Source organism: Pristiophorus japonicus, chromosome 5 (assembly GCF_044704955.1).
Source record: "Pristiophorus japonicus isolate sPriJap1 chromosome 5, sPriJap1.hap1, whole genome shotgun sequence".
Lineage (NCBI taxonomy): Eukaryota > Metazoa > Chordata > Chondrichthyes > Pristiophoridae > Pristiophorus > Pristiophorus japonicus.
In genome coordinates this window covers 38,790,499-38,814,550 of record NC_091981.1, presented here as the reverse complement: position 1 = coordinate 38,814,550, position 24,052 = coordinate 38,790,499, and the positions used below count along the sequence as shown (strand labels likewise).

General features: G+C 46.6%; 1 protein-coding gene across 1 annotated transcript in view; it reads left to right on the top strand.

Moving 5' to 3' along the window:
* The window catches only part of LOC139264069 (collagen alpha-3(VI) chain-like), a 176,618-nt gene that overhangs the window by 10,951 nt on the left and 141,615 nt on the right, over positions 1-24,052 (top strand). Inside the window, exons 2-4 of the mRNA XM_070880166.1 lie at positions 15,535-15,881; positions 16,875-16,953; positions 22,697-22,842. Coding sequence (XP_070736267.1) covers positions 15,535-15,881; positions 16,875-16,953; positions 22,697-22,842 — 572 coding nt within the window. The remainder of the gene's footprint in view (positions 1-15,534; positions 15,882-16,874; positions 16,954-22,696; positions 22,843-24,052) is intronic.

Sequence of the window (24,052 nt, the reverse complement as noted above, 5' to 3'; positions counted from 1 at the left end):
CGATATTTCAGAGGAACATGGAAAGCTTGCTGAAGTCAGTCCCGCGCACCATGGTCTTCCAGGACGACATCTTGGTTACAGGTCGGGACACCGTCGAGCACCTGCAGAACCTGGAAGAGGTTCTTAGTCGGCTTAATCATGTGGGGCTCAGGCTAAAACTCTCAAAGTGCATTTTCCTGGCACCTGAAGTGAAGTTCCTGGGGAGAAGAATCGCGGCGGATGGCATCAGGCCCACCGATTCAAAAGTGGAGGCAAACAAAAATGCACCAAGATCACAGAATGTGACGGAGCTGTGGTTGTTTCTAGGACTCCTGAACTACTTTGGTAACTTCTTACCGGGTCTTAGCACATTGTTAGAACCCCTGCGCTCTTTACTGCATAAAGGAGATGAATGGGTATGGGGTAAAAGCCAAGAAAATGACTTTGAGAAAGCTAGGAAGCTGTTATGTTCAAACAAATTGCTTGTGTTGTACGATCCATGTCAACGTTTGCTACTAGCATGTGATGCGTCATCGTACGGGGTCGGGTGTGTATTGCAACAAGCTAATGAATTTGGGAAATTGAAACCGGTTGCTTATGCATCCAGAAGTCTATCTAAGGCCGAGAGGGCCTACAGTATGATCGAAAAAGAAGCGTTAGTGTGTGTTTATGGAGTGAAGAAAATGCATCAATATCTGTTCGGGTTCAAATTTGAATTGGAAACCGACCATAAGCCGCTTATATTCCTCTTTTCTGAAAATAGGGGGATAAATACAAATGTATCGGCCCCCGCATCCAGAGATGGGCGCTCATGTTGTCCGCATATAACTACGCCATCCGCCACAGGCCAGGCACAGAAAACTATGCCGATGCTCTCAGTAGGCTACCATTGCCCACCACTGGGGTAGAGATGGCACAGCCCGCTGATTTAGTTATGGTAATGGAAGCATTCGAGAGTGAGCAATCACCTGTTACCACCCAACAGATTAGAATCTGGATGAGCCAGAACACCTTCCTGTCCTTAGTAAAAAAAACTGTGTGCTCCATGGGAGATGGTCTCGTGTCCCGTTAGAGATGCAGGAAGAAATAAACCCGTACCAGCAGCGCAAAGATGAAATGTCTAAAAAGGCAGACTGCCTCTTATGGGGTAATCAGCTGGTTGTACTAAAAAAGGGCAGGGACACTTTCATTAGTGTTCTCCACAGTACCCACCCAGGCATTGTAATGATGAAAGCGATAGCCAGATCCCACGTGTGGTGGCCCGGTATCAATGCAGACTTAGAGTCCTGTGTGCACAAATGTAATAAATGTTCCCAGTTAAGCAATGCACCCAGGGAGGCGCCACTAAGTTTATGGTCTTGGCCTTCCAAACCATGGTCTAGGGTTCATGTCGACTATGCAGGCCCATTCTTGGGAAAAATGTTTTTAGTGGTTGTAGATGCATACTCCAAGTGGATTAAATGTGTGATAATGTCGGCAAGCATGTCCGCCGCCACCATTGAAAGCCTACAGGACATGTTTGCCATGCACGGCCTGCCTGATGATCTTGTAAGTGACAATGGGCTGTGCTTTACTAGTGCCGAATTCAAAGGAATTCATGACCCGCAATGGGGTCAAACATGTCATGTCTGCCCCGTTTAAGCCAGCGTCCAACGGTCAGGCAGAACGAGCAGTTCAAACGATCAAGCAGAACTTGAAAAGGGGAACTGAAGGCTCACTGCAGACTTGCTTATCCTGAGTCTTGTTTAGTTACTGCACAAGACCCCGCCCGCTCACCGGGGTCCCTCCCGCTGAGCTGCTCATGAAAAGGACACTTAAGACAAGGCTCTCGTTAGTCCACCCTGATCTACATGAACAGGTAGAGAGCAGGAAGCTTCAACAGAATACTTATCATGATCACCCCCAGCAGTCCAGCAAGGCCAGCTGTGCAGCAGCCCTGCAAAGACCCAACAAACGACTCACCAACACCAGCATTTGCACCGAGACGATCAACCAGAGAACGGAAGGCCCCAGATCGACTCAATTTGTAAATAGTAACACGATTGACTTTGGGGAGAGTGTTGTTATGTATGTAAACCTGTAATTACCATGTCTAACCACCAGAGGGCTTATCCCCTGGAGTCCCAAGCGATCCCAAAATCCCTTGGGAGCACCTGTATATAAGGAGGCCTCACAAGTTGGAGAGGCACCCTGAGATCTGTAATAAAGGACTACGGTCACACTTACTTTGAGCTTGCAGTATCTAGTCTGATTCTTCATCCAAGACTTAACACTTCTCCCGGCAGTCCCACTATCTCATTACTCACCCCACTGATGGCATCCAGAAGTGATCGGGTAAGGTCAATGCTCTCCGCACTCAATGACATCATCTGAACCACATCTGTTAGATCCTGCACCTCACAAGAGCGCAGTTGAGCTCTTCTTCCCCTCCTCCCCATGGGTGTACCTCGCTGCACCCCACCACTGGGACCCGTCGCATGAGACGGTGGGGCCCTGGGTGTGCCTCGCTGCGCCCCACCACTGGGACCTACTACCTCGGAAGATGGGGTCCTGGTGTGCCTCGCTGCACCACATCACTGGGTCCTGCAACCTCGAAAGGTGGGGCCCTGAGTGTCCCTCGCTGCATCACACCACTGGGACCCGCAACCTCGGAAGGTGGGGCCCTGGGTGTCCCTCGCTGCACAGCACCACTGGGTCCTGCAACCTCGGAAGGTGGGTCCTGGGTGTCCCTCGCTGCACCACACCACTGGGACCCACAACCTCGGAAGGTGTGAAACCATGGAATGTCCCACCAGCACTCAAACCACTAGCCACGGAAGAGGCTGTCACCTCCATGAGTGGCACCTCCTCCAAAGTCAGTACAACAGTGGGAGCTTCATCCAGCTCCATCGCCTCCCTCTCCCCCTCACCCCCATGTTCTTGGTCTGGAGGTTTGGATTGGAAGATGTTCTCCTCTTCAGGCTCATCCGCGTCTGCACAAGATAAAAGTTCACGGGGTTGGAGGTAATATATTAGCAGGGATAGAGAATTGGCTAACTAACAGAAAACAGAGAGTCGGGATGAATGGTTCATTCTCAGGTTGGCAATCAGTAACTAGTGGGGTGCCGCAGGGATCAGTGCTAGGACTCCAACTATTTATAGTCCATATTAACGACTTGGAAGAAGGGACTGAGAGTAATGTAGCCAAGTTTGGTGATGATGCAAAGATGGGAGGAAAAGTAATGTGTGAGAAGGACACAAAAAATCTGCAAAAGGACATAGACATGCTAAGTGAGTGGGCAAAAATTTGGCAGATGGATTATAATGTTGGAAAGTGTGTGGTCATGCACTTTGGCAGAAAAAAATCAAAAAGCAAGTTATTATTTAAATGGAGAAAAATTGCAAAGTGCTGCAGTACAGCGGGACCTGGAGGTACTTGTGCACAAAACACAAAAGGTTAGTATGCAGGTACAGCAAGTGATCAAGAAGGCCAATGGTATCTTCGCCTTTATTGCAAAGGGGATGGAGTATAAAAGCAGGGAAGTCTTGCTCCAGTTATACAGGATATGTGGGCCCATATTTTGGCCATGACTTGCATCAATTTTTTTGGATTAAGTTGTTTTTTCTGGCGTAAGTTTAAAAAAATGCCATTTTCCCCCCAAAATTTGCTCTAGAGTAAGTCAGTTAGGTACGATTTTTTTTTTGGTCAGTTTTTTTTTCCAAAAGGGGACTTCCCCAGACACATGCCAGTTTTGGCCATTTATGCCACTTTGGCCAGCTAAAACTTACTCGAAATCGACTTAGGTCAGCGTATGTGGCCAGCTCTGAAAAACCTTGCGGGCAGTGAAGAAAAAGCAGCGCACATTCGGCAGACATTAGGGCAGGGATAGGGGAGGGAAGGGAACTGGAGAGGAGCTCAACAACCAAGCACCAAACATTGCAAGGAAAAGCTGAAACAATTAAACTACTAATAAAAATGAAGTAAATCGTACCGGAGAAATGCGAGCTGCTGGCCGCGATGCCACGGCAAGGAGTAGCCAGAGAGAGAGAGACATGCTGGTATACATAACACTTTTTCTCTCCCCTCACCCCCCGCAAAAACACTTTCTCCTCCCCCTCCCTCAAAACTCTCCTCCTCCTCCCCCCCCACCATACACACTTTCTCTTCCCCCCCCATACACTCTTTCTCCCCCCAAAAAAACTCTCCTCCTCCCCCCCACCAAAACTCTCCTCCTCCACCACCGCCCCCACCAATCAAAACTCTCAAGCACACACAACCACTAAATAAAAAATAGAACCGAAGTCCTACCTCACCCGGGAACTCAGCCGGCCGGCCGGTCGGCCGCTGCGGGAGGCCACTCGGCCGGGGATAGGGTGCGGTGAAATCGGGCATCCTTTCGGCCGGGGATAGGGGCTGCGAGCATCGAGTCCTGCTCACAGCCTACAGGACGCGCTGGGAGGGCAGGAGCATGCGCGCAGCCCTCACTGAGCATGCGCGCAGGTGCCGGCAGTGCTTTCTGCGCTGGCCTGTTGCTCCGCCCCTCCCCCCCCCCCTTCAGACTGCACGCCACGCCATGACTCCGGGGACTCCAAAGAGCGGCCAGGATGGGGCCCCTATTTTCTTGCTCCCTTTCCGGAGTGCAAAGTCGGCACACTTCAGGTCAGTGCGCCGAAAAAACGGCTTAGGCAATGATGGGCCCTTGGTAAGGTCATACCTGGAATACCGCATACAGTTTTGGTTTCCATATTTCCGAAAGGATATACTTGCTTTGGAGGCAGTTCAGAGAAGGTTCATTAGGTTGATTCCAGAGATGAGGGGGTTGACTTATGAGGAAAGGTTGAGGAAGTTGAGCCTCTACTCATTGGAATTCAGAAGAATGAGAGGTGATCTTATCGAAACGTATTAGATTATGAGGGGGCTTGACAGGGTGGAGGCAGAGAGGGTGTTTCCACTGATGGGGGAGACTAGAACTAGGGGGTATAATCTTAGAATAAGAGGCCACTCATTTAAAACTATGAGGAGGAATTTCTTCTCTCAGAGGGTTGTAAATCTGTGGAATTTGCTGCCTCAGAGAGCTGTGGAAGTTGGGACATTGAATAAATTTAAGACAGAGATAGACAGCTTCTTAACCGATGAGGGATAAAGGGGTTATGGGGAGCGGGCAGGGAAGTGGACCTGAGTGCATGATCGGATCAGCCATGATCGTATTAAATGGTGGAGCAGGCTCGAGGGGCCATATGGCCTACTCCTGCTCCTATTTCTTATGTTCTTATGTCCTTCTGCATCGTCAGGGTTGACTTCAAGTTCTGCAAAATATAACAGAACAGTTAAATGGTTAGCAGCAGAGGAGAGGGCAGGGTGGTGGCATGTATAGGCTCACAAATCACAGGCCAGGCAGCAGGCTGATTTGAAGGACATGATGAATTTGCAGGGCTTACCCTCTCCCTCGAGTGTGGGCCCAGCTTATGCAGTACAGATTGCTTTATTCCAGGCAGGACCCATCAAAGCAGCAACCCTCTCTTCCAAGGGTGTTAATGGGTGCAGATTTGCCAGGCCTGCCTGTTTGAGTTCTTTCCCTTTTATTATGTGCCAACTTGCTCTGCAAAGATGAAAACCTAACTTTTTAAAGAGGGTGTCTGGAACATATACAGATGGTCACATTTACAATTGCAATTGCATTGAATAAATGAAAATATTACTTACACTAACTACTTGACCAAGGTCCTACCACTTCTTTTTGCACTGGCCTCCCGATCTCATGGTGGTCACCATTGTGCAGTACTCTTTGGCAACTTGGTTCCAGCGTTTCTTCATTTCTTTTGGTGGAACTTTTATGTCACCTCTGCTGATGTGGAGCTCCTGCCATCTATTCTCAATCACAGTAACTGGTGCCTCCACTTCTTCCTGTAAGAAATTCTTGGTCCTTGCATTGCGTTGCATCTTGTACTGCTGCAGCTGCGATTTTTCCAATGTTCTCACACAGCACTCAACGTGCTCACATACACAACTGGCTCTTTAAAAATGGCCGATTGCCAACTCGAAGCTGTATTGGGCATGCGCATCCATTGCAACGAAATCAAAAGCGTAACTTTTTTCTCCCGCGCATGCTCAGAAGATGCGACATCATTTTTCGGCGCAGACAGGAGGCTCCACCCCACGAGGTGACTGGACACGCTGCGCTGTGCCATGCCAAATTAGAATTATACATCGGGGAAACTTTGTCAAGTTATTTTTGGCGTATTTCACGCCGAGAAAAACGGGTGTAACTCTGGCACTATGCTAGAAAACTGGCTTGGGGAAAATTGAGCCCAACGAGTTAGAAAGGTGTTATTACTCACAGAATTACACTTAACTCCTGAACAAGGAACACTACAGACATCACGGGCAACTCTGTTTAACGTTAATTAAATTGAAATTGGCAACTTTAATCATATTCTTATCATCTCCAGTAATAATTCTCAGTTGATGGGTATATAATTCTCCAACACCGATACAATAATCTTAACCTCCCCTGCCGCGGATCTTTAGCTGGACCACCTACAGGGTCACGTGAGTCACCATCTGTAATCAAAAAGAGATATTCAGGCCCCGTGTCCTGCTTTTGATTTCCTGCTAATGGTTCAAATAATTCCTTGATAAATGTTGGTGCCGCTCCAGTATAGGTTCGCTCCTTAAGCTGATTGATCTTCTGAATTTTGCCATGTAATGTAGTTTGGGAATCGGACACATTCAGATAATTTTCTGCTTGCGTCTCCTTGCTATATTGAGCCTTTTCAGTGTGGGCCTCTTCTCGATTGACAACAAACATCTTCACCACTTCTTTCAAGAACTTCTTTATAGCATCTAATTGTACATCTTTTATGCTTTCTGATCCATCATTTAGGAAAACAATATCTGTCCATTGAAATCAAAAAGATGAAAGATCGCAGACATTGCAACCAGGATTTTCCAATAAGCCACAACTGTGTCCGTGATGTCTCCTGAAATTTTGCCCATACAGTTATTGCTTGAGTCCTATTTACTTCAGCCACAAAAACACTTTTTACATTGTCCTGTTATGTTTCACTTTCCTGAAAAAGAAATGATAATTAATAAACTCATGTTCAAAATGTTACGAAAGGAGGATATCTTCTTTTATATATAAAAAAAACCCCAAAAGACAAGAATGCAAAACACCAATCTGTAGACATCACTGAATTTTTATAGTGAAGCTTTTCAATATTTGAAGATTAGATAAAAATCTAGATTCAACATTTAAAACTTAAAAAACATTAAGACCGAGTTTCTCTGATGGTTTAGCAACTTTACCCAGTAAGTCGCTGAGCCATACAGGCCATGAAGTTTCCAGAGTTAATCCCCAATCTTTGCTACTAGCTGATCTCAGCCAGGAGGTGGCAAGGGTACCATGCCCTAGAAATTCATTTGACCCAGGAAACAGGAATCACGTTGCGCAAACAACCTGTGCTCGTTTGGAGGACTGCAGGCAACACACGAACTTCGTGCTGCCTGCTCATTTCCATGATTGTGGTGTTCAGCCCAGTGCTGAACGCACTGCTGAGTGGCTGATGCTCAGCAGGGAGCTCAAGTTCATGCGAGGCTAGCACAAATTAAAGCTAGCCTGTACTACTTAAAGGCAGTCTGCAACTCTTAAAAGTTGGTTGCAGCAGATCATTCAACTGGCTGAGGAAAACAGCGGGAAAAAATCAAGTGATGATGACACAACAGGGCAGAGATCTTGCACTAAGGTTCTCCGAGGCAGCATTGGAGACATGGATGTAGGAGGTCAGTAGGAAGAGAAGTCCTCTTTCCACAGGGAGCCAGGAGGCCCTCAGACAACAAACCCAAAGTACAGTGGAACCAGATTGCTACTGTGGTGAACGCCAGCAGTGTAGTCCTGAAGACGTGGGCGCAGTGCAGGAAGACGCTTAATGACCTCACACGAGGTGGTCAAGGTCAATGAATTCATCTTCGAATGCCATATCTCACCATCTGCACCACTAGCTTCACACAGCACCATCACTTACCTACCAACAATCTCTACCAAACACGACCCATACCCCACATTCGTAGCTTCACACAGCACCATCACTTACCTACCAACAATCTCTACCAAACACGACCCATACCCCACATTCGTAGCTTCACCTCACCCTCACACACTGATCACTGCCGCAAGCCTCAAACCCGCATCCCACAGCTTGCATACACTGTCACTGATTCAACCATGACAGGCTCATCAACCAAACACATTGCGCCACACTCACTGAGACACTTCCCTTTCTCTTGCAGGAAAAGGTGTCACATAACTGGCATCCTCATAAGTAATTTCCCTTCTCACATTCCACTTCCCCATCATCCAACAATCTCTTCTGATGAACAAGCTGCACATGGTTTAAGCATGCACCTCTACTTCCCTCCCTCTCCTCACCACAATCCTACCCTTGTGCCTTTCTCATTACATAAACCCAAGAAATCCAATCCAGTGGTTGTAGAAGAACAAGGAGAGTAGAGTGAAGAAGAAGAAAGGCCATCACTTAATCTGACAGTCGCAGCCACCAGCTCAGATACTGACACTGCACATAATTTAGAGGGTAGTTTAGAGGCGGGATCTGCACGTGGCGAGTCAGAAGGCACACGTGGGCTGCAACCAGGGCTGGTGGAAAGGGTAGCGAAGGTGCTAACTCTCCGGAGGGAAAGATTGCACATGAGTTCTGCTGCAGAGGAGTCAGATGAGAACTTAGATGGGACGGACTTCAGGAGATCATACACAAGGGTATGCACAATGAAATGCTTAGTGCATTGGCAGGCTTGCAATACCTGAGTGCAATATCAAGGAGCATGGAGGAATCTGGAATCAGCCTTACACAGGGCTTTGCACAGAGCTTGGAACCCATCCTTTCCAACATGAAAGTGGTGGGCAGATGCATGAGTGCACTTGCTGCATCTGATGGTTGATGTATCAGCTTCCATTGTCTCAGCTTCCGTTGCAACACCAGTACAAGCTTTCCTACATCTGAGTGCTGCAATGGAAGCTCAGACTGAAGTCATGCAAGCTCAGACTACTCTCATGCAGGCTCAGCTTGCTGTCATGCAATCTTAGAGTGCTGCCATCGTGGCTGGGTTTAATAGTGTGGAAAAGGGCTTGCAGGGTATCATGGCATTCCTGCAATCTGTCCTCCACACGATGGCTAGCAATGCTGAGGTGCCACCCCGGGGTAGTGCCAGTGGTTCCGTGGAGGACGAACCTGCTGTCCTCTACAGGATGATAGCATTTGTCCTCCCGCCATGGACACTCTGCCAGTAAGTACTCTTGCTGTTGTCTGTCAGCCAGCAAGCCCAGACTGCTGCCGCCCATGCCAAGGTGGTGCAGGCAGCAGCTGGGCCATCTAGGCCCAGAGCTGCTCAAGGTCACCCTGCAAGGCCATCTGTAGTCTGTCCCATTAAAAGTCAGCAGTCTTCTACCAGCCATGCTGCAGCTACAAGGGGAGCACTTCATAGGAGCACTAGGACAGGAAAAGACACACTGAAGACCGGCAGCAAGGGAATGCACTAGGTTGATGAGTTGACTTTGTTAGGTTATATTGGATGGATTGATGGATAAATTTGGATTGTAATGTTTCCTTTGTGATGGCTTTTATTTCAGCATTGTGAGCAAGAGGACGCTGTGATGGTCAGCAATAGAGGGAAGGTACGGTGTGGGACTATTGTTGAATGGGAAAATGGGGTTGCATTCATTCGTACCACAGTCACTTGAGTCGATCACGGCAGAAAGAGACTGTCTGGACTGCCTCCTCCCTTCCCATTCTTTCTCTTCTGCTTCCTCCTCTTCAGTGTCCTCCTCTTTGGTTTCATCCTCCACCCCCTCTTCCTCCTCAGCTGGTGCGCATATGCCTGGTGGCAAAGGCTGTGCCGTTATGATGGCAAGGTTGTGGAGCATGCAGCAGATCACATCAAATCTTGAAAAGTGTTCTGGTGAGTGCAGCAGGGCTCCTCCACAGCGGTCCAGGCATCAGAAGTTTTGTTTAAGGATGCCAATGGTCTGCTCGATAAGATTCCATGTGGCAGCATAGCTCTCATAGTATGCATGCTGTCCACACGTGCATGGGTTGCGAAGTGGAGTATTGAGCCCAGTGATGAGCAGATAGTCCCTGTGGCCCAGTGGCCACCCTCTGGATTGTCCTGGTGGCTCAAATACTGTGGGAATAGCGGACTGGCACAGAATAAAAGCATAAAGACTGCTGCCAGGAGAACGGGCATTCACCATCATTGTGGGCTGAGTATGTTCTGCAAATTTAGCAAGTGTAACCTTTGCAGTTGTGGTACATTTCAGCATTCAGATGCGCTGCCCGCAAAGTCACGTGCATTTGATGCCACCCTGCAGCATGGGGAAGCCCCCTACATTGGCAAAGCTATGTGCACGCTCTACCTGTTTCCCTCTAGTCAGAGAGTAGACATGGAAGTCCCCTCTCCTGGCATAAAGAGTTTCTGTCCCCTCCCTTATGCAGCAATGGATGGCGAACTGGGAGATGTTACAGATATCACCTGCTCCAGCTTGGAAGGATTCCGACGCAAGGAAATTCAGGGCCATGGTCATTTTCACAGCCACTGTCACCGCTGTCCTTGCCGTGGTGTGAGGCTACAGGACTGGTTGCAAGAGGTGGCAGAGTTCTGTGAGCACGGCCTTTGTAAAGTGCAGATGCTTAACACACTGCTCTTCGTTCAGATTGAGTAAGAGAATTGCTCTCGGAAGACTCTAGGCAGGTAAAGCCTTCGGCTGAGAGCCCTTCTTCCACCTTCTCCTTCTCCCTCTGCGAACAGTTTATCCTCTTCTCCACTGCCTCTGCTCCATCTCCCTGTCATGCTGCAGGCAAAGGGATTGACAACTTGAGCACACCTGAATGGAAGTTGTCTGACCAGAACCCTTAAAGTCACAAGCAAGGCCTTCTCCACTTGCAACACCATTCCCTGTCACCTCACCAACTTTAATCAACTCTAGAAAGCTCAAAACACTTCCACAAACCTACACCAATAGAAATTAATCAGCAACTCACCTGAGAGTGTTTGATGATCCCATTAAATTTAGCTGGTAAAGAGTCCTTGCAGCTGCTGAACACCAGTTCAGCTTTGCGAGGTTAACACAGGACAGTACTTCCAATGTTGAGGACAAAAATGGCAGCGCTGGCATTAAATTAGAGTTGCATGCTGATTGACATCATGATCTGCCTACTCTACATACTTTTGGCATACGCTCCCAGCGCTAATGCTAATTTCCTCATCAAGATGGCATCCGGCACAGTTCACACCAGAATTGTGCACTCATGGCACGGGTGCCACTTTCAACCCAAAACGGCACCAATAGCACCCAAAAACCTGGCGGTACAGAATTGAATTTTTAGCCCTATACCTTGCCTTAGTACCACTAAGTTAGAGAGTAGAATATCCACTAGGGTTTGCCCCAATTGGAATGCCTTGACCCTTGCTGAAATGTGTGGACAACTCGTGACGATCAGGTTCAGCTGAGATACCTCTGCAATGCAATAGCCCACTGACACTCATTGTCAAGGCATACATTAATAATGACCGCTTATGCAAGGTAAAAGAGTGATTTGCTTTTGTGGAAGTATAAACACTTTCAGGGGAGAGAGAGAAATGTGTCAAGAAAAAAAAAATTAGAATCATCTTTTAATATTTCTTAACATATGTCTCAAATGCCTCTTTTGCAACATTTCTGGCCGAATTATATGAAATCAAGTAATTCTGGAGATTTCAGGGCAAAGATGAAAAATAATCCATTGCAACGGGTTGGCAGAAAATCTAGAGGTGTTTCATTGCAAAACAATCAAAGCTACTGCCCCATGGGGGTAATTTGATGAAAAGAAAATTGGGAGATGTACTTCTCCTTGTCCAACAAAGGAAAGTTTTAAACTTGCCTTACAAAACCTCTTTGTATTCTGACTAGGTTCTTACTGTTGAGGCATTTACCGTGGGCACCCCAATGATTTCCTGATTAAAATGGCTTTGGGTCCTATTAATATAATAGGACCCCAATTTGCATTAATGCATGATGTACCTGACTCCGCCAGGCACCTCATATGCCTGAAAAATCAAGCATTTTTAAATTGTAATTGCAAGTAGTTCACTTTCTCTATTTTAACTGTCCTCCCACCTGTTTTCTGCTGGCAGTGGAGTTAAAATTCCCTCCTATACATTTGCCAGGTAACTCATCTCATCTGTGACATGATGAGACTCAAAAGTTGCGAATGTTTGTTTTCTTCTCAGTGGGGAAGCAACTTTTTTTATTTCCATCCCGTTGAGCTTGAATGTGTTCTATATCTTTCCACCAGTTATCACTTATAATGAGACAACACAATAACACCCAGGAAGTATAATCAATTATTATTTCAAAGATATGTCAGTCAAATCTCTCAATCACCGAAAGTATCTAGAAATTATTTTTACAGATCTTCCCTTACCTGGCCTCATTTAATTCATAACCTTTTAGAAATATTTTTAGATAGACTTTTCAAGCCATCAAAGTTCTGTACATAAATCCAACTGTCATTCGATCCTCCAATCTTTAAAAGTTAGAAACATAGAAAATAGGTGCAGGAGTAGGGCATTCGGCCCTTCGAGCCTGCACCACCATTCAATGAGTTCATGGCTGAACATGCAACTTCAGTAACCTATTCCTGCTTTCTCGCCATACCCCTTGATCCCCCTAGTAGTAAGGACTACATCTAACTCCTTTTTGAATATATTTACTGAATTGGCCTCAACAACTTTCTGTGGTAGAGAATTCCACAGGTTCACCACTCTCTGGGTGAAGAAGTTTCTCCTCATCTCGGTCCTAAATGGCTTACCCCTTATCCTTAGACAGTGACCCCTGTTTCTGGACTTCCCCAACATTGGGAACATTCTTCCTGCATCTAACCTGTCTAAACCCGTCAGAATTTTAAACGATTCTATGAGATCCCCTCTCATTCTTCTGAACTCCAGTGAATACAAGCCCAGTTGATCCAGTCTTTCTTGATATGTCAGTCCCGCCATCTCGGGAATCAGTCTGGTGAACCTTCGCTGCACTCCCTCAATAGCAAGAATGTACTTCCTCAAGTTAGGAGACCAAAACTGTACACAATACTCCAGGTGTGGCCTCACCAAGGCCCTGTACAACTGTAGTAACACCTCCCTGCCCCTGTACTCAAATCCCCTCGCTATGAAGGCCAACATGCCATTTGCTTTCTTAACCACCTGCTGTACCTGCATGCCAACCTTCAATGACTGATATACCATGACACCCAGGTCTCATTGCACCTCCCCTTTTCCTAATCTGTCACCATTCAGATAATAGTCTGTCTCTCTGTTTTTACCACAAAAGTGGATAATCTCACATTTATCCACATTATACTTCATCTGCCATGCATTTTCCCACTCACCTAATCTATCCAAGTCACTCTGCAGCCTCATAGCATCCTCCTCGCAGCTCACACTGCCACCCAACTTAGTGTAATCCGCAAATTTGGAGATACTACATTTAATCCCCTCATCTAAATCATTAATGTACAATGAAAACAGCTGGGGCCTCAGCACAGAACCTTGCGGTGCCCCACTAGTCACTGCCTGCCATTCTGAAAAGTACCCATTTACTCCTACTCTTTGCTTCCTGTCTGCCAACCAGTTCTCAATCCACGTCAGCACACTACCCCCAATCCCATGTGCTTTAACTTTGCACATTAATCTCTTGTGTGGGACCTTGTCGAAAGCCTTCTGAAAGTCCAAATACACCACGTCAACTGTTCTCCCTTGTCCACTCTACTGGAAACATCCTCAAAAAATTCCAGAAGATTTGTCAAGCATGATTTCCCTTTCACAAATCCATGCTGACTTGGACCTATCATGTCACCTCTTTCCAAAAGCATTGCTTTGACATCCTTAATAATTGATTGCATCATTTTACCCACTACCGATGTCAGGCTGACCGGACTATAATTCCCTGTTTTCTCTCTCCCTCCTTTCTTAAAAAGTGGGGTAACATTGGCTACCCTCCATTCCATAGGAACTGATCCAGAGTCTATGGAATGTTGAAAAATGACTGTCAATGCATATGCTATTTCCAAGGCCATCTACTTAAGTACTCTGGGATGCAGTCCATCAGGCCCTGGGATTTATCGGCCTTCAATCCCATCAATTTCCCCAACACAATTTCCCGACTAATAAGGATTTCCCTCAGTTCCTCCTTCTTACTAGACCCTCTGACCCCTTTTATATCCGAAAGGTTGTTTGTGTCCTCCTTAGTGAATACTGAACCAAAGTACTTGTTCAATTGGTCTGCCATTTCTTTGTGCCTCATTATGACTTCCCCTGATTCTGACTGCATGGGACCTACGTTTGTCTTTACTAACCTTTTTCTCTTTACATATCTATAGAAGCTTTTGCAGTCCGTCTTAATGTTCCCTGCAAGCTTCCTCTCGTACTCTATTTTCCCTGCTCTAGTCAAACCCTTTGTCCTCCTCTGCTGAGTTCTAAATTTCTCCCAGTCCCTGGCACCAGGTACACCAATGGCCAAGATATCAACATTATCATCTCTAATAACTTTACCTTCAGCTGGTAAACGAGCCAAAGATGGGCAGAGGAAATGTTAGAACTACACCCTCAAAGCCTCCCTGATAAAGTGCAACATCCCTGTCATGTACATTACAATCCCCACTGACATCTGGGAGTCCCTGGCCAAAGACCGCCCTAAGTGGAGGAAGTGCATCCGGGAGGGCGCTGAGCACCTCGAGTCTCATCGGCGAGAGCATGCAAAAATCAAGCGCAGGCAGCGGAAAGAGCGTGTGGCAAACCAGTCCCACCCACCCTTTCCCTCAACTACTATCTGCCCCACCTGTGATAGTGACTGTGCTTCTCATATTGGACTGTTCGGCCACTTAAGGGCTCATTTTAAAAGTGGAAGCAAGTCTTCCTCAATTCCGAGGGACTGCCTATGATGATGATGATGATGGGTTGCTTTTATCTCTGGCTTCCCCATCAGTAATGACTATAAGGAACTGTGGCACTCCATGTGGCTTTCGACCACCTGTTTTGGACCCCAGTTGGAGAATCACAGAGATAGGCATCTCTGAATTACAAAGTATTAGTCTAAACAAGAGTGAGCTACCAATATGTGATCATTAGCTTGTAGCACACAAGCACATATCGATTATTGTCGATGTCATTTAGAGATTAGTGATTTTTAAAAATATATTTAATGAGTAATATCGGTTCCTAATGCTGAATGTCACAGGCAGGATAAATATTTTTAAATAGCTTAGGATGTCCTAGGATATGCTTTTTTGTGCTGTAGAGCATTATATATAATATTGTATTGTGCAATAACTCACTATCCTGTGCAGATGTATATAGATAGATAGATAGATAGATAGATAGATAGATAGATAGATAGATAGATAGATAGATAGATATGTACTAGACTACTATAATATATATATATTATAGCAGTCTAATTTGTCCATAAACTATTTGTGAAATGAAAGGCAAAAATGTGGTTTCTGTTTGTTTTTGTTTTATGTGATTTGCAGACTGCATCATAGACATTGCTGTGGGATTTGATCTCCCTGGATTGTTTGGATCAGAGAACATATTTAGTGGTCATCAAAAATTACAACTAAAGCTAGAGGACATTTTGCAAAGAATCACATCTGCGAGTAATATCAGTTGTGTCTCTGGTTCCCAGCCAATAATGAGAGTTGCATTTTACATACAGAGTAAAACTGGTCAGGTTGTCTTTGAAACAAAATTTGAAAACTATAGTCCAGAAATAATTAATAACCTCACAGCAATCCAAACAACAGCCAAAATTGATTTAAATGTGGAGAATTTGGAATCACTCGGGAACAAATTTAGGGAAACAACCTCAAAGGCAAAGGTAAGGATTCTTCGAACAATAAATCTTTCATTTTCTCTCTCCATAGGTGATGCCTGACCTGCTGAGTATTTCCAGCATTTCTGCTTTTCTTTCAATCTTTCAGTTAAACTTCCCATGAAACGTTACGGGATTTTACGAAACATATCGTGGTAATACTTTGATAAAGGTGCAGGACATGTGAACTACATATTACTGCATTTAGTTTTCCACTCCTATTTGAGGCTGAACATAAACTTTAAAAAAATCTGAAAGTGACTGGGAGCTGGTAACATTGGGTGGGTCAAAAGTAACCAGTTGAGAGGGACAAAGAAAGGTTAGAGGCACAAACCAGCTCAGCTACACTTTTCTAGTTACAACACACCAGGAGTGAATGTAACTATTGTCGGAGAACCGATGAATGGCTGCAGCTCATTGGTTTTCCGCCCTCCCAGAACCAGTCAGCTTCCACGCTGAGCTGTCCAACAGATGGAGCCTGTAGGGGGGTGGGGTGAAGAGGAAAAAGTCCTTTGAGGACCAGTGGTTCAGAGACTCACGCTACAAATGGACGAAGTATGACGCAGTGCAGCTTTGCCCATTTGCACCTCAAAATTGCAATCTGGGTCCTATGTGCGTTATATGACCCCGATTTGCATCATTTAATAAGGCTCCCACCTGATTCAAGCAGGTGCTTAGGATACCCTTGTAAAGGCTTTGGACAAATTGGCGATGGCTGGCCTCGGAGGATGCACAGGACAGTAAGTTAAGAATTCCTAATTTAGGACAACGACTGCCTCGTTCTTGCCTGGCAGACTGAGTTAAAATCGGCCCTACTACTTTTCCATTCAACAAATGAGACCAATTAGATTCAGTCTTCTCTTACATGTTCGGAAATTATTACATGATACCTGCCCGTCTTAGGAGCACAATCATTAAATCAGTTTCCTGCTCACTAAATGTGTTACTTGAAGAGTAAACCATTTACATTAAATATATTTCAACATGATTTCTTTGCAGGTGATACTTATATTTACAGATGGCTTAGATGACACCAAAGAGAGGTTTAAAAATACAACCAAAAGTCTCAGAGAAAAAGGTAAAGATGTTATTTATTTATCCAAATTTGATCAGAGTCACTGGAGGCGTACTTAGACTTCCGCTGGAATGGGCGCAAAGTAGTCGGAGTTGCGGCCCAGCTTTCCCATTGATGCCGCTGTAAAGCCCGAGCCCAAGGGATGGCCGGGGGGGTGGGGTAGCGGGCTGGACCGGAGGGGGGACGAGAACGAGGAGCACTCGTGCTCCTGCATGATCCACCAAAAATAATTTAAAGTTTCCTAGACTGTTTTTTTTGTGTGATCTCCAGTGGTCCCTTTGAGGAGTGTGTGTCCCGACCATCTGTTCTTGAAAATTTCAATCTGAGTCCTACAACCAGCGTAGGGCCGTGGTTTGCATATAAAGACAGCCTACTGCCTGTTTGAGGCAGTTTGAGTAGCTCGCCCATTTATAGACCTCCATAAAATTGCATTGGGTAGGCCTTGGGCATTAACGGGGTGGTCAAGACACCCCACATGATTTTCAGTTGCTGGCCGGCCATTTTTCAGGTGATGAACAGGCAGCCGGCAGTTGAAAATCACTGCCACTAGGTCTATTAAAAACGTATATTTAAAATATGGATAAGTATACCAACATGGTGTGGTTCAAGAGGTGTACAGATCAGGATGTTCAACTCATATCTGTGCTGAGTTACTTGATCAGATGGCAGTTGACATCAGCATTCTTAAGCTATGGAGGTGAAAAATCAGCCAAAATTCTGTGCCTTATTGTCATCCAGTGACTTCCGATCTGATGGATGTTGACTGAGGATAGGAATAAACTCCTTTATGATGCCTCCCATGATATACTGCCAGCACCCACTATGCGGGCTGCTGGCACCAATGAAACAGTACACCATACGAGGAGAGGAGGAAAAAAGATCTAAATTCATCAACATGCCAATAGACAATTTTTAAAATAGTCTTTACTATATATTACCAACAGTATTATTCTATAATTAGCAGAGACCGGCAAAACACTTGCGATCAAATTAGTATCATCTTCGTCTATAGAATCAACACTGATGTCCTCTCTCCCTTCTCTATCTCCCTTCCTCTCTCCCTCACGCTCTCTCTCTCCCCTTCCCTCCCCTCTCCCTCTCTCCCTCCCCCTCCATCCCCCTCTCCCTCTCTCCCCTCCCTCCCATCTCCCTCCCTCCCTCTCTCACTCCCCTCCATCCCTCTCTCACTCCGCCTCATTCCTCCTCTCCCCTCTCTGTCTCCCCTTCCCTCCCTCTTTACCCTTCCCTCCCTCCCCTGTCCGAAGAGGATCTGTGCTGTATGCCTTGATCCTCCTACAAGTCCAAACCCCAATGCTGTGCAATGTTGTGCAGAGCGCAGCACACCAAGACCATTCTGGATACCTTGACTGGTGTGTACTGAAGGGCGCCTCCAGATCTGTTGAGGCACCTGAAGCGCATCTTAAGCATGCCGATGACTTGTTTGATGACACAACTGGTGGTGATATGGCATTCATTGTATCATTCTTGGGCATCATTCTTTAGATTTCTGAGCGGTGACATCAGCCACATTTTAAGTGGGTATCCCTTGTCTCCTAGCAGCCACCCATTAACTCTGCTTCCAGGTGTGAAGACGTCATGGAGATTGTACTGCCGCCAGACGAAAGCATCATGGCAGCTGTCAAACACTCTTGCACATGCCTGCATAAGGATCTTTTTGTGATTGCACACTGGTAACACGTAGCCACCAGGTCCAACAGGGAGCGCTTCAGATGCCTTGACAGATCTGGAGGTGCCCTTCAGTACACACAAGCCAAGGTGCCCAGATTTTTTGTGGTGTGCTGCACTCTGCAGCGGCATTTGGACCTGCAGGAGGATCAAGGCATACAGCTACACTTTGATGGCGTGGAAGCACTTGCAATTAAGAAATACTGTTGGGTGATCTAGGGGTCCTTGATTGACACGTGCATGCAGTCAATGATGCCCTACACCTGTGAGAAGACAGTCAGAGCCACAAACCCGAGTGCCCGCTCAATCTGACTGGCATCATCACAGGCCAGGTTGACATAATTTCCTGCCCTGCCATCAGTGACTTGCCTAATCTACTTAGGGCCGCTGACTGGGAGATCTTGCAAATGACTCCAGCCAAGGCCTGGAACGATCCAGAGGCAAAAAAGTTGAGGGCATAGAAACATAGAAAATAGGTGCAGGAATAGGCCATTCGGCCCTTCGAGCCTGCATCACCATTTAATATGATTATGACTGATCATGCAATTTCAATAGCCCATTCTTGCTTTCTCTCCATACCCCTTGATCCCTTTAGCCATAAGGGCCATATCTAACTCCCCTTTGAATATATCTAATGAACTGGCCTCAATAACTTTCTGTGGTAGAGAATTCCACAGGTTTACAATTCTCTGGGTGAAGAAGTTTCTCCTCATCTCGGTCCTAAATGGCTTACTCCTTACGGTACACTCATAAAAAAGAATGAAACTGAGTACTGTGTACAATGAGCAAGTGTGACCGTAGCTCCTTTAATACGACTCCAGAATGCTGGTACCTCTGGGTGGCCTGCTTATATACTGTGCTCCCAAGGGATGCTGGGATCCCTTGGGACTCCAACAGATGGGCTCTCTGGTGATCAGGTGTCATGCAGGTTACAAAAGGTTAAATACATAACACCTTATCCTTAGACTGTGACCCCTGGTTCTGGACTTCCCAAACATCGGGAACATTCTTTCTGCATCTAACCTGTCCAATCCCGTCAAAATTTTATATGATTCTATGAGATCCCCTCTCATTCTTCTAAATTCCAGTGAATATAAGTCGATCCAGTCTTTCTTCGTATGTCAGTCCAGCCATCACGGGAATCAGTCTGGTGAACCTTCGCTGCACTCCCTCAATAGCAAGAATGTCCTTCCTCAGATTAGGAGACCAAAACTGTACACAATATTCAAGGTGTGGCCTCACCAAGGCCTGTTCAACTGCAGTAAGACCTCCCTGCTCCTATACTCAAATCCTCTCGCGACGAAGGCCAACATGCCATTTGCCTTCTTCACCACCTGCTATACCTGCATGCCAACTTTCAATGACTGATGTACCATGACACCCAGGTGACTTTGACTGCCACTGATAACACATGGCCACCAGGTCCAGCAGGGAGCAGGTTTTCTTTTAGGCTGCTGCAGTTATCTGTAACCACCTGACGCAGCAATCTGAGCATCCTGAGACACTGCTGTTTCAACATGTCAAGGAAGCTTATCCTCTGCCTGTAGACCCTATGTGCCGGTTTATGCCTTCCTGTGAACTGCACCTCTCTCCTGCTCCCCTCTCTGCTGCTCCCTGCTCTGCTGCTGGTGCCCTCTCTGCTGCTGCCTTCTCCACTGCTCCCTTCTCTGCTGATCTCCTCTTTCCTGTTTAGCTACAGGTCTGTGATCAACCTTACTGTTGCTGGTGCTGTTGCTGGTCATGTTGGTCCTCATATGAGGTCCTATCTAAGGCAGCATAAGCTCCACCCATCCTAATCTGATTGATCAAACCTCCAAAGTGTAGAAGAAACCTCTGAAGTGTAGAAAGTCAACTCTCAGAAAAGGTACTGTGAACATCCTTTCCCACTAGCAGGTAAGAAAGCAGCTGTTAGTACTGAGTATGCAGTGCCATATTTCCCTGAGTTGGCACTGGGGTCTCGCCTTGCTTTCATGGCAAGTTTTAGGAAGCCCGGGAAAGATGTGGATTACATGTTAAGCTAAAAAATCTGTGTCAATATCTCTCTAATTGAGCGATTAACATCTGTTAATTCCCCAAGGGGATTGGGCACCCACAGCCTAACGCGCTGGAGTGAAACCCGAAAGTTGCCGGAGTGGAGCCAGCTTCCCGACATGCTGTCAATTTCACCAACTTTAACCACCCACCCGCTCCCAATCCCACACTCTCCTCCATGTTAAAATTCCCCCCTTAGAATCTGGTTAATTTAATCTATTTTATATCTCATCAAACATAACAAGTCCTCTTATTTTTGACTATAGCACTTCAACCTGAACTCCTGGCAAATAGGCTTTCTGACTCATTCCCCAATTTTCTCGCACTCTACCAAAATTGTGGCTTATGCACAGTTCCAGTTCCGAAAGGTTGGAATATTAGACCCAGGTGGCCATGCTTGTTCCATGAGTGTAGGCAGTGAGTTCAGTCGGCTGTTATTTATTATTCCCATACATTTTTTTAATGCTTTTCTAAAAGAAAGACTTGCAAATATATAGCGCCTTTCACAACCACCAGACGTCTCAAAGCACTTTACCACCAATGAAATACTTTTGGAATGTAGTCACTGTTGTAATGTGGGAAATGTAGCAGCCAATTTGCACACAACAAGCTCCCACAAACAGCAATGTGATGATGACCAGATAATCTGTTTTTGTCATGTTGATTGAGGGATAAATATTGGCCAGGACATAGGTGATAACTCCCCTACTCTCGTTCAAAATAGTGCCATGGGATCTTTTATGTAGAGAGAGCAAACACACCTTGTTTTAACATCTCATCTGAAAGACAGCACCTCCAGTAGTGCAGCACTCTCTCAGCACTGCACTGGAGTGTCAGCCTAGATTTGTGTGCTCAAATCCCTAGAGTGGGACTTGAACCCACGGCCTTTTGACTCAGAGGCGAGTATGCTACCCACTGAGCCACAGCTGACACTATATACTTCGATATACTTCTTTCTTATTATCTCAAAATGACTGTAAACCTGTTTAGAAAGGTCTTTAAATAAATGCTTAAAATACAGGTAACATGAGTGTATAGTTAAGTTAAGATATACAGGTTGAACCTCTCTTATCTGGGACTCCCTTATCCGGCACCATTCCCGGCCGTCGGGTGGCGCATGCGCAGAATGCGGCCGGTCAAAATCCTTCCTTCCCTGCCGACTCCCGCGATTATAATTATTTATTTTTCTAAATGATTATCTATTTTTCTGTTGTTTATCATTTTGTTGCAGATCTATGTTTCTGTTTCTTTAAGATTCTTGCCCTTTGCGGCCTTCCTCGCTGCCCCATTTCCAGCCCCCAGCCAGCCAGCCCCGAAACACTGCTGGATTCCTGCAACCGGTCTCAGAACATACATTAAAAAAAAATTCGGACAGGGTACTCGCCAATATAATCTTCCTTCTCGATGCCAGGGTTATCGGCTGCCTCCTCCCCATCGCCCTGCTGGAACTCCTGCAGCCACAGCCCTAGGGCCGGCTGCTCTTCCCCACAGCGCTCCCTCCAGGGGGTCGGGCCGGTGAGCCGCATCCTTGGGACTGCTCGGGCTGTGCTGACTCTTTGGCCCACTCAGGCCGCCGACCTCCTCCCCCTGTCCTCAGGCGTCCTCCTCCCCCCCGACCTCGGGTGACCTCCTCCCCTCCGATCTCAGCTGACCTCCTCCCCCCTGACCTCGGGCGACCTCCTCCCCCCGCGACCTCGGGCGACCTCCTCTGCTCCCCCCGAGCCGCCTCTCCTCCCCATCCCCCACCTCGGGCCGATGACCTCCCCTCATCCGGAAAATCCCTCATTCGGCACAGGCCAGGTCCTGAGGGTGCCGGATAAAGGAGGTATTTTCTTTCCTATGTACATTTGTCTGGACTTTCATTCCTGTTAAGGATACTTTTACAATAGTTCACTGCATAATTTGATTTTTTTTTCTTAAAACAAATGTTTTTCCTCAAATTAAAATTGACCAGCTATGCAATCAGAATCTTTTATCTTACTCAACTATCTGTAGTATAATGTAATAAATGTAAATTTTATAATTACAGGAGTCCACGCACTCATCACTGTGGCTCTGGAGGGTGCAGTGAATATTGATGACATTTCTCTTGTTGAGTTTGGAAGAGGATTTGGATACAAACAAAAGCTATCAATTGAAATGGAGGATATTGGAAGTGCTTTGCGTAGACAAATAGTACGTAACCCTGAGAAAACCATTTTCCTTAGCAAGTGGAAATGTTTTTAAAGTACATCTAATATTACTGGTGATTCTGATTTTTCATTGTTGGTAACTCATCCAGATATTGTTTCATTAGATAGAGTTGATCTGTCTTTCGAGATAGAAATTCCTCTTCTACACTTGCCAGATTATGATTTTCTGCTTTTTCGCTTTAATGGAGAAAAAACTGTTGGCTAGTGAATGCAGAATGCAGAACTCTTTAACCATGAGGAGTTTACTGTCCAGTAAAAATTTTTGCTATTGAGTGTATGAAATTCCTTGTATGGGTATCGCCTAACAACATACCAGGTTGAACCTTACTTATCCGGCACCCTCGGGACCTGGCCTGTGCCGAATGAGGGATTTTATCAGATGAGGGGAGGCCATCGGCCCGAGGGGGGGTGTGGAGGCGGCCCGACAGGGACGGGGTGGGGGGGGGGAAGGAGGAGGTCGCTGGAGGTCGGGGGGGAGGAGGTCGCCCGAGGTCGGGGGAGGGGCAGGGGAAGGAGGTCGGCGGCCCGAGCAGGCCCAGCGGGCCCCGAAGTGTCGGCAGACTGGTGGGCCCCGAAGTGTCGGTGGGCCCCAAAGTGTTGGTGGGCCCCAAAGTGTCGGCGGGCTGGCGGGCCCCAAAGAGTTGGCGCGGCCCGAATGGGCATGAAGAGTCGGCGGGCGAGCGGGTCCCGAAGAGTCGGCGGGCTGGTGGGCCCGAAGTGTCGGTGCAGCCCAAGTGGGCCTGATGAGTCGGCTCGAGGACACGGCCCGCAGGCCCGACCCCCCGGAGGGAGCGTTGTGGAGAGGAGCGGCCGGCCCGAGGACTGTGACTGCAGGAGTTCCAGCAGGGCGATGAGGAGGAGGCAGCCGATAACTCCGGCATTGAGGAAAAATATTATATTGGTGATTTTGACCGGTCGCATTCTGTGCATGCGCCACCCAGCGGCCTGAAATGGTGCTAGACGAGGGGTGATGCTGGATAAGGGAGTCCCGGAAAAGAGAGGTTCAACCTGTAGCCTGCAAAAGAAGATGCTTGAGCTGTTTGATTCCAGGCTTCTGCTAGTGTTACTCTTCAGCTGGCCAATAGCCTGTGCAGGACCATTTCTGTTGGAGACCCTTTATGGGGATGACACCATATAATTGAGATCATGTCACTCTGCAACCCTTAACATTAATGACTTAAATAGAATGATTT